Source organism: Mytilus californianus, unplaced genomic scaffold (genome assembly GCF_021869535.1).
Source record: "Mytilus californianus isolate M0D057914Y unplaced genomic scaffold, xbMytCali1.0.p SCAF_14, whole genome shotgun sequence".
Classification (NCBI taxonomy): Eukaryota; Metazoa; Mollusca; class Bivalvia; order Mytilida; family Mytilidae; genus Mytilus; species Mytilus californianus.
Genome location: NW_026262626.1, coordinates 18849707 through 18861632, shown reverse-complemented (window position 1 = coordinate 18861632; position 11926 = coordinate 18849707). Strand labels below are relative to the sequence as shown.

General features: G+C 33.4%; 1 protein-coding gene across 1 annotated transcript in view; it reads left to right on the top strand.

Annotated features, from left to right (window-relative positions):
- Positions 1-2792: 2792 nt before the first annotated feature.
- LOC127724331 (acid-sensing ion channel 2-like) overlaps positions 2793-11926 on the top strand; it is a 58395-nt gene continuing 49261 nt past the window's right edge. Inside the window, exons 1-4 of the mRNA XM_052231265.1 lie at positions 2793-3036; positions 6291-6537; positions 9280-9313; positions 10453-10761. Of these exons, the coding sequence (XP_052087225.1) occupies positions 2855-3036; positions 6291-6537; positions 9280-9313; positions 10453-10761 (772 nt within the window). The 5' untranslated portion in view covers positions 2793-2854. The remainder of the gene's footprint in view (positions 3037-6290; positions 6538-9279; positions 9314-10452; positions 10762-11926) is intronic.

The window sequence follows — 11926 nt, the reverse complement described above, 5'->3', positions numbered from 1 at the left end:
AAACCATGACATGGTTTATTCATTTTAACCGTTCAATGTCTATGTGCTTTGAATATATTTGTTCCAAAAATTACTCGAGGGGAGTTGCCAAAATCCAACTTAAATTGTGTATTAGAGTATAAGTAGTATTTCGATCTACCATACCTGGTTCTAAAGTATTAATTTATAACTCAATTCATTGATCTCTTCCTAATTAATATTTTTTTTGAAATTTTACTGCTTTCTGAGCTTCTCATTTATTGAATTTCACTACATTTACATTGTCCTCGAGCTGTCCCTTTTTACCCATTCCATCTGCTGTCATGCTAGAACTGTTGTTTAGTACGGTAAAATAAAGGTAAATGGACATAAGAAAATAGTTTACTGGACTTTAAAATTTCAAAACCTGCTACAAATTTCAAATGATCTGGGGTACATGCGCAGTAATCCACTAAACTTGCATCACATCTATCCTTTCCCATTTGTCCATTTAATATAAAAGTATCAATGCCCTTACAGAAATTTAACAATCAATTGCCCCACCTGTTTTCGCTTTTATCCATTTTTTTTTTCATTTAACAGGCAGCCCTAGTTCAATAAGCTGATTTGTAGAATTATTAAAACATTCCATAAAATTATTTTCACCCTTTTCAGTTTCGTCGAAAGACACAAAGTCATCCTCGCATCAAGTTCTGGCAATAAAATCACCTCAAAGACACATACTTTTTTGAAGTATTCGAATATTTCAAAATGTTTGTTCTATTTCATGAAAAACCTCGTTAAATGAGTATTTGGTATACTTCGTGGCACATAAACGACACCAACAATTAAATTAATTGACTTTATTTTTGACTTTTGTGTCAATTCTGAACCATAGAACATGTTTACTTTATCTATTATTTCTATATTTTCTTTTAAGTTATCGTTAAGCATACGTTTGTACTCCCGACCTCGTTCTCGCACCTTTTTTCTTGTTCTTCATATTAAATTGAGAACCAAGGAAATCTATAACATCAATATCATCGGTTTTGAAATTCATAATAATTTATGCAACACTTAATATCACAGCAGTTAAAGTATTAATTTTTTTAGATCACTGCCATTTGAGATGCTTTTGCTTGGAATTCTAATACTATCACTACTAATTGAAGTTGTAGCATTAGAAGTATCTGTGTTCGAAGGAATATAATTTTTGTATGTGGATTAGTTGGTTGTTCTACGTGGCTACTCTAATATCGGTCTGACTGTGTGTCGTCGAGGGCGAAGGTGTGGACTAATGTTTCTAAGATTTTTTCTAAAAGTGTTATTGTCTGAATCAGCCCTGGCGCGTTTTGACATCGGCAGGATTAGTGGGCTCTGAAGGCTTGCCTCGTTGTTCTTTTGTATCGTATTTTCCGCAGTTAGAGTAGGCGTCTTTATCTTTTCTTCTGTATACAACTTCCCGTAGTTAAATAACTTATCCTGTACAAAGTTTGATATTTGAGCCGCCCTATTTAGCTTTCTTTCAAATCGGATAGAGCTTTTTTCGTGTTTGCTCGAATTCAAAGGAAAACTATTGTGTTATGCCATACTTTTTTCCTTTGAGCTGGTAAGCACTTGATAGAACTATGTCTATATCTTTCTGAACAAAATACTGAAGACTATTGGCCTCGTTCCATATAATCCTTGTTTATCAAACCGATAGCCGTTTCTGAACTCTATTCGATAATGAATTTTAAGTTCATTATGTAAAAAGTTTGACTTCAACGAGCTCGTCTTTATGGTATTGCAAACCTGAGAATATAAGTTTATTTTCCATGGAGCGGCACTTTAACAATGTGTAAGTCTATCAAATTTTCTTCCATTATCTTTAAAACGTCCAACTGATCGATAAATTTTGAGATGCTTGATTTTTTCACTTCCGATCCTTTCTTCCACTTCTAATTTCAGTTCTTTGATTCCTTGTTTTTTACCGGCACTGATTGATCACTGCATCCAACACTGTGTTTCAACCTGCAAAACATTGCTCAAACTCTCCTTTTCTTTGAGTTATGCGTTTGACTACTTGCTCAATGTCTTCTTGCTTTGATGTTATCATTCTATCTTGTACAATTTCTGCTCAATTTTCCACATTCTTTCCTCCATTTTTTAAAATGTCTTCAGTATTTTTGCAAGAACGGTTGATTCTGTGGTTCTAGCTTTTTTTCTTTGAGCTATCGGAATTATTTTATTTTTGGTCTCGGTATAGCAAACAAGAAAAAAGTCGACTCGTAGTTAAGAGATCATTATGAAAGACAATTAAGTAACCAAGTGGAACAATCGTGTTATCATTTGTGATCACGTTCCGTTGCTGCGTTGTGGCTTCCGACCATCCAAGCTGAATAAATAGCGTACATAATTATAATTGGCGTGTGAAATTTGATTGAAACAGTCCTATCTTTTGACTCGGAATGATCTGCTGATTAAGTTCAATCGGTTTGTTTCATATGATACTCTCCTAAATGTTCCAAACCATGACTTTTTATATTCAAAATTAAAAAGGATGTTATTTTCTAAAAATCTTTGGTGTGTAAACTAAACAAATAACAAAAGTACATGTATATATGTAGTATGCAAGAATCATATTCAATTGACAATTCAATGGTGACTGTTTTCCCTCTTTTATTTTGTTCTTGAATATTTAGATTAAATAAACCTATTTCTCAAGAGATTTTCCAATCAGTCTGAACAAATTGATTTTCATTCCGAGTCACAATTCGTTATCATTTATTATTAAGCGTAAATCGTGATAATGGTTACTAAACCACACTTATTTGTATGTATTGCAGCACTTCGTAAAATCTCGCAAGATGTTCAAATGATTTGAACAATAGACAAAGACGTCGACATAATAAATATGCTACTTATCAGAATAAAAGATACTTTACGAAATTTCGCAGGAAATACAACTTTACATGGAATAGACAGGGTTTCATCACGAAAACACGTTATAGGCAAAGTTCTCTGGGCTTGTATCGTATTGACATGCGTGTCTTCATGTTTCATACAAATATATAGACTTGGTGTCCAGTATGCAAGGTAAGAATTGTGTGTCTTATACTGCAGCAAATTTTAATAAATATGTTTTTACCTAAACGAAAAAAGAAACTGACTGCCAAGGTTTTCTTTGCAATCTGATGTTACAGTGTCATTTGTTTTCATATTTATACATGTTATATGAACATTAAAACATTTAATATTTTTGTTCTTAAATTTAGTACTTGAGACAGTATAACTTTGATATCATTGAAAAAAGATGGATGTACGGTAAACACCAAAGAGACAGCAATTCAGCAACACAGGTGACTACCAACATAAAGAGATCAAGAGACAGTCTTAGCAAATTGAACGGACAACATTTACAACATGTTTTAGACTCGGTGTGATTTTAAGCTTAACACAATATATTGATATACACCTTTTGATTACTGAAGGTTATTTTGAGTTATTCTATGGACACTAGAATTAGTGTCAATGGAATATGTTTAAGCTTGAAATCACTCCGAGTAAATCTCGCATATTAATGTTTATCTACAAATAAATTGTAAGTTAGATAAACCGAAAGTTTTTTCCACAGTGAAAGAGGGATTACAGATATACTGTGGTACTGCTTACTCGCGTAGTGGCATTAATCATATGTGGATTCTTAAGAACTCGAAAAAACTTCTGGAAAATTAAAATCACGGTCATTTTCTGAAATAAATTCTATCAAAACTTTTACACCACAATATCACATGAAGAACCGAAAACCCGTCTTAAAGAAATAATCCACAATGCTTTTCTCCATAACAATGCCACCATACGGTACAACTTTATTGTTTTGGGGATATAACTCTACATATTTTGTTAAAATGAGCCCAGAAAAACATGCTAAACCGACGAACAAGTGATCAGTATAATGGGGTTTCTCATTGACAACTTATTTGTTGAATTTGTCGGTGGAATAGTGTCTACTTAACAAATAATACAAGATGGTCTCGAGTTACAGATTCTACATTGTAGGTGCTGAAGTTGTGTATCTTTTATTTAACTTTAGTTTCCCCGTTATTTGTCTTCTTGCTATTATGTTTCTTTTGGTTGTATGACTTTTGACGTGACTCGGTATTTATACATCCCGACATCATGTTTATGACTTTTGACGTGACTCGGTATTTATACATCCCGACATCATGTTTATGACTTTTTACTTTTGGTCATTCCTGGTGCAGGTGGATCCTGAGGTGCGATTCGGACATAACGAGTTTTTACAGTATTGATTCTATTTTATTCACCATTGTATTTGTATTTACTTAATTTGTACTTGATCGAGAAAGTGTACATACTATATACGCCAATATACGGTATGTACTTTCAACGACAAAAACTTTTGACGTTATTATCCAGTTTAAAATTTATTATCACATTTCTTGTTGTTGTCTGTATTATATTAATTTGTATGTTTGTTTGAATTTTTTAGTAAGTTGTGTTGTATGTCTATCATGAATGTTTACACAGTTTTGGCTGCTGGATCCCGATTATTGTTACATTAACCTATAAATTATTTGAGTTTGAATGTCCCTTTAGTATCTTTCGCCCCTCTTTTATGTCTGTGTGGGTTGCGTACCCAATGTTGCCAATAAAACGGAGCTATAAACAACTGTCATACAAGTGGGAGCTGTAAAACTAGGTTTAACCCACAATTTTCTTCTGAAAATGCCTGTCGCAAGTCAGGAATATGGCAGTTGTTTTTCACTTGCTCCGTTGATTGATATCGTGTGGTTTTGGCAATTTTTCTAGACTTCCCCTTTTTGAATTTGCCTTAAAGTTCGGTATTTTTTTTTATACTTTTTTGAGTGGATATCAACATGATCAACGAGAAACGTTATGTAACTCTTGTCACACGTGATTGATTGTTTGCTGTACTTTTAATTACAAATAGTTGATAAATATTCAGAGGGAGAACAAAAAAGCAATTCTTATATCAAATAGATTGGGATGAATGGATCGACTAGAATTAAGGACGGGAATTTTGAGTGTAAATGCAAATTAGGGTATACATTTTGCATTCATTGCAGCATGCCATCTTACTAAGCATTGTTGCAAGGGTTCGTTCTCTACGCGAAGCATCAGAATAGGCATCATAGTTTCGACTTGTCGACATCGCGCACTACCAAACTGACGCCCCTCTTAATCATGAATTTATTCTTTCCGGATGGGACAAGCCAAGGGATGAACATATTTTAATGTCACGTTTAACCCTCGGGTCTCTCTTCAAAATTAACTTGAAGTATTTCACCATCAGCTTTTCCATGGGTTTAACAATCAAGAGTAAAAATGATTTTGAAATCGCTTTGAAATTCGCATTCTGGTTTGAAGAAAAAAACAGGAAGCATTTAAATATTATCTGCTAAATTAATTTAGAAAGCCGTGTTTGTTTTGAGAACTGTAGGAGATGACTAGCATGCTAATCGTCCGAAATCTCCCACACACTTCTCATCCTCCACAATGTTGATTGGATGCAAAAGTACTGTATGCCAAATGTAGACCAAAAATAAGTCAAATTGAGCATTAACATAATGGGAAAACACGCAAATATTTTAATCATTTTTCTATCTTTTTTTTTTTCATGCAGCTCGTTGAAACTCTTCGGAATACAAAAGCTTATAAATACAGCAAAGTTTAAGTTAATGAGGTCCTTAATGGTTGTTTATAAGAGAGGCGAAGGATACCAAAGAGACATTCATACTCATAAGTCGAAAAAAACTGACAATGTCATGGCTAAAGAGGAAAAAGTCAAACAGACAAATAAAAACACACAAAACAACATAGAAAACCAAAGACTAAGAAACACGAACCCCATAAAAAACTGGGGTGATGTCAGGTGCTCCAGAAGGGTAAGCAGATCCTGCTCCACATGTGACACCCGTCGTATTGCTCCTGTAATTACAAACCCGATTATATGTCTAATTATTTAGGTCACATTCGGGGGAGGGGACGAGATTGTAATAAACTGTATATAATTTGTTTCTCTGATCAATTGAAATAAGAAAGTCAAATTCCTTGTCCAGAGGTTTTTTGTCGACATTTGTGACTACATGTCTTGGAATAAGGAAGATTTCTGACAACCATCATATCTTCATACTTGTTTAATTACAAAGTTAATTTTCATCCTGAATGTGCAAACGTCACTTTAAGTTTAAGAAACAACTTTCAATGTTTCTGTTATTGGCTTAACGTTCAATAGCAAAAATTACACGCATTTTCAGAACATGTCCAATACTTGAAGTTTGACATTATCAAATTAATTTTTACAGTAAACAAGTCATCACTAAAATCTCCATCCAAAACCAGAAAATTTACTTTCCTGCTGTTTCAATTTGCAATTTGAATCCAATCAGCTTTCTAAAGATACAACGTGAATACCAGCGGGATCAACTCAATGGTTCCTTAACAGGCCTTGTTGGTGACCTAGTTTACTCTAAATACCTACAAATATTTACAAACATCAATACACAATTGGAAGACTCACCTGAACTAATAAGGATGGGCAAACGTAAAAGGGTAATTTACATATTGTTTTGGCGCCTTATATTTTTGCATGCTCGATGTAATACACGTTTTATTATGTTAAAGTAACAAACGAACATGATATGATAACTAACATGTGATGCACAAAGATACAAGGGTGCACGAAAGTAAGTCCTGGTACATCAATCATGCCTGAAGACAACCTTTATCATGAACACATAATGTATATTCCTGTTTATTCCTATGAATGACTTACAGGAAGATTTTTGAAAAGAGTACTATGACCGCTAGTAAAGCTCCATAAAAATATTATTTTATTTTCACGACTAATGACTCTATATCTATGCATCCTAATAATCACTTAATAACCATTGACGACTCTTTGGTGTCCAAATTTTTTCAAACCCTCACAACTGATTGTCTTGCTTAATAATGGTTAATTTAATTAAACAGTCGAATCTACAATATTTGCACAATTTTGTATTATTTCTAAATTATTAACAAGAAGAACTTTTTCGCAGTATTCACCAGACTTAGATCCCTATTTAAATCACAATATATATATATCTAAAAAAATAAAGTGAATGTACAAAAGTAAAACCCTGTGAATGTGTGCCGTGAAGGTCCAATAAACCGTCAGTAGGTAGCTGTGATATTACTCTCAACAAATGAGATGTTAGGTGCATACTATTGCTTATTATTCATTCTTGTGTAATATTTCATTATGAGGTAAATGATTAATCTTAAGATTGTATAATCAGAACTCTGAATATTGCCATCATAAAGAAATGTTTTCTAGTGTCATGTACTACGGAAACTCTGACAGGTGACTACAACATATATGATATATTAATTGGTGATTGCTGAACGCCACAGTATGCGAAAACTACTTTGCATTCTTACTCTTTTGTTTTGTATTGTTCTGTTTTGTTAATTCACTGAAGACACAATATCGTATTACTGATTTTGATATTTAGAAGAAATATATACGTTAAAAATAGAGAAGCAACAGACTTTTTTGTTACCCATTTTTCAAAAACTATATGTCTTGATTCCTTTTATAGAATTCAGAATGGTAAACTGGATTACTTTTTAAATTTCCTGCATAACATTTTGTATGAAAAAAGTAATCATATATGTATAGCAAATCGTTCTTATTTCTAAATCTAATCATTTTCAAAATATCTTGTAAAGTATATAATATATCTTATAAATAAGAAGATGTGGTATGAGTGCCAATGAGACAAGTATCCATCCAAGTCACAATGTGTAAAAAGAAAACAATTATAGGTCAAAGTACGGCCTTCAACACGGAGCCTTGGCTCACACCGAACAGCAAGCTATAAAGGGCCCCAAAATGACAAGTGTAAAACAATTCAAACAGGAAAACCAACGGCCTAATCTATATAAAAAACGAGAAACGAGAAATACTTATGAACCACACCAACAAACAACAACCACTGAACAACAGGCTCCTGACTTAGGACAGATGCATACAAATGCAGCGGGTTAAACGTTTTAACAGGAGCCAACCTTCACCCTAACCTGATAACAGTAGTATAAATTTGAGAAGGGGATGGGGAATATGTCAAAGAGACAACAACCCGACCAAAGAGCAGATAACAGCCGAAGACCACCAATGTGTCTTCAACGCAGCAAGAAAATATCGCACCCGGAGGTGGGCCTCAGCTGGCCCCTAAATACAAATGTGTACTAGTTCATGGAAAATGGACGTCATACTTAACTCAAAAACATATAAATGAACTAAAATTAACAAACATGCAAGACTAACAAAGGCCAGAAGCTCTTTACTTGGAACAGGCGCAAAAATGCGGCGGGGTTTAACATGTTTTGTGAGATCTCAACTCTTCCCCTATACCTCTATTAAATGTAGGATAAAGAAACACACAGCAATTCGCACAGTAAAGCTCAGTTTAAAAGAAGTCTGAGTCAGATGTCAGAATAGGTAACAAAAGAAACTTGTAAGCAAAAAGACAATGATACATAAATTAACAAAGGACTACTAGCAGTTACTGACATGCCAGCTCCAGACCTCAATTAAACTGATTGAAAGATTATGTCTTCATCATATGAAAATCATACACAATCCCTCCCGGTAGGGGTTTCTTATCATACCATCATACAATATGTGAGAAGAACATAACCCGTATCATGCCAACAACTGGTTTTAGAATAAATGTGTTTATTTCCGATGCAAAGACCCTATGAGTGAATCAATATTAATTCCAAAATACGCCATCTTTAATGACATGACTACAGTATTGTAACTATATCCCTTTATTATTAAATAAACAAAACATCCCATGCAGTTTTTGAGTATAAAACATGTATTTTCGTCTATTTATAAGATTTTGTTTTACTCAGGTAAATTAATCAATGAGTGATAGATTTCTCTTAGAAGAAATTTAAAGGTCCCAGTGAATAAACTGCACATAGAACAATAGCTATTGTATTTATTCAATGAGACAAAAGAACTTACAAAAAATAAATCAACAGTTAATCTTCAAGTGAATCTGTGGAAACGTATCATTTGGTACGCAATAAATTAACTTTTACATTATAGATGTGCTTTAAAGAGACATTATTGATAACAACCTACCGGATTTCAATTTTCCGTGAAATATATTACATGCATTAGTTTAATATGCTATTATCATTTTGCACATATTTTGTGTTTATGGTTTGGGAGACTATGTTAACTTTACAGAAATCAGAATCAATATATTATATTTTATGAAAATTTTTATTTTTTAGAGAGATGTCCAAAGAACATATGAAGACAGCCAGGGTAAATTTAAATCCTACCAAAAAATATTGATGTTGGAATTAATGTTATATAGGAGTGAACGAATTAATAAAGTCTGAATTATTTGCCATGTTGATTTAACTATAATGTAAAAATATCTTTAAGAATCAAGACAATGTTCGATACTGGTTGACTCCCTATTTGGTTTTATTTTTATTGTTTGATAACGATCTTTTACACCGTGTCCATATATTCCCAAGCATGTTCAAAGCAAAAAAAAAACTATTTTTATATATAGTAAAACCTGTAAGCAACTTCCTTTTACCATTGAAAAGATGTAGTATAATTGCCAATGAGAGAAATATCCACCAGTGACCAAATGAAGCGGAAGTAAGCAACTAATGGTCACCGTACGGCCTTCAACGGCGAAAAGACAAACAGCAATAACAAAAATCATTAAATATAAAAATTAAGACCGAGCAACACGAATTCCATTAAAAGCCAGGTGTGAACACAGATGTCTTGGAAGGGCAAACAAAAAGCAATATATCTAGATTTTTTGAAAAGGTTGTAGTTCTTTTGACATTGTTTATTTCTATTACTTAATTTCTTAATTGATAAATAACGGCAACAGTAGTATACCGCTGTTCAAAAGTCATAAATCGATTGAGAGAAAAAAAAAATCCGGGTTAGAAATATTTAACTAATTGTATTTCAATTAAGAGATAGATATCTAGTTTCGTTGATGCTGAGAAATATAAAAAAAAATCACAAAAGATACAAGTTTTATGTTTTTGTCTTCCTGACACAAAGACTCAGTTGTACTTGGCACATTTGTAGATGCCAAATCAAAAACGAAGTTGTACAGTATCGAAACCTAAAATTAACAACACAAAAATGTGTCACATCTGATTAAGGTCGTATTAGCGTTGGGTAGCAAAACCTAGAGTGACGTCTGATTTAAATATTTATGAACAACGAATTTACAAAAATCACCACACCAGTGATCGTATAGATGAAAGACATATTTCATCGACATAATAGATAATCTTTAAAAAAAAAAAAAACAGTATCTGATTCGAAATTCAGTTTAACAGATCATTTAAACCAATTATCTGTTTTGTAATGGATAAGAAAGGATACAATGCATTCATTCATTACATGAATATCCATACTTTTAGCTCCTCCTAATGTTACAATTCACAGAACAGATTACAAAGCTAAGATTGGTGGAACGGTAACTCTTCAATGTGAAGTGACAGACATTACTTCATCCTTTGTGGTTCAGTGGCAGAAATGGGAATATGATAGTTCTACTTTCATGAATATATCTAGCGACAAGGCAAACAAATACAATGGGTCTACAACCATTACTCCGTCACTGACTATTTTCAATGTTGAATATAACGATGAAGGATCATATACGTGTACAGCCGGAAACAAACACGGCACTGATAAGAGCCCAATCATATACTTAACAGTTACATATAGTAAGTAAATATTTCTTATCCGTTTCCTGTGTTGTGCAGCGGGAATATTCAATGATTGTTCTATCCGTCATTTTGTTCGATGGTTAGTAAGATTTATTTTTAAATCCTCAATTTAAATGAAGGTTTCCCAGTGGCGGATCCAGAAATTTTCATAAGGGGGCCCACTGACTGCCTAGGAGGGGGGCCGCTCCAGTCATGCTTCAGTGATTCCATAAATAATCAACCAAATTTTTCCCACAAAAGGGGGCGGGGCCTCCTTGGCCCCCTAAATCCGCCTGTGATCAAAACTTGGGATGAGATCAATAACCAGAAACTTCTAAAAACTGTGGAAGTAATTTTTTTTTTGGTGGGGGGGGGGGGAACCTTTATTGATTTTGTAGGGCATGTGTGTGTAAGCTTGCTCGCTTAAAGTTTTCTTTCTTTTTTATTGTCAACAATGCAAGATATCAAATTCAACAATAATGAAGGGCGAATGGTTGAAAAGAATGTGTGTGTAAATTGGTGTTAAACATGTACACTCCACAGCAATACATAAAGCCTGCAGCGGGACAATGAACTTGAAATGTGATATAGAATGAACTGAAATAAAATAAAGATATTTTGGATTTATGTGTCAAGAGGTCTGACGTATACCTATAACTCCTTAATATCAAATGAAAAGGTGTCGGATGAGACATAGAATAGAACTCCTAAATTGGAAAATTATATTTATGAACCCTTGGGTTCTCTCGGGGATCAATTTTGAGTTTTTTCAATCCTCCTAGATTAATTTGTAGAGAAAAACTGCATACACTTTAACAAGAGGCGATGCCTTTTATATATTTTGTAATGAAATGTAATTTAAACGTTTGTTGTGTATGTGCACATATTTTACTTTTTCAGATGATAGGCATTTCGACAAAAACTGTCTTGTCAGTTATGATCAAGAACCCCTTCTTTTCTGGATCATCCATCGCTTTACTATCTTCCCCGATAACCGAAATAATCGTTTTCGTTCTATGTCATGATTAAGTTACTTTCATCATATCTGTTTTTCCAATATCGTTTTCTGACTTCCAAAGTATTGGAGAGGCGATACATACCGAAGGGACATTTAAACTCATAAGTAGAAAATAAACTGATGGCTTTCACCTGTAAGAAAATCAGTTTTATGTAATATGAGGGG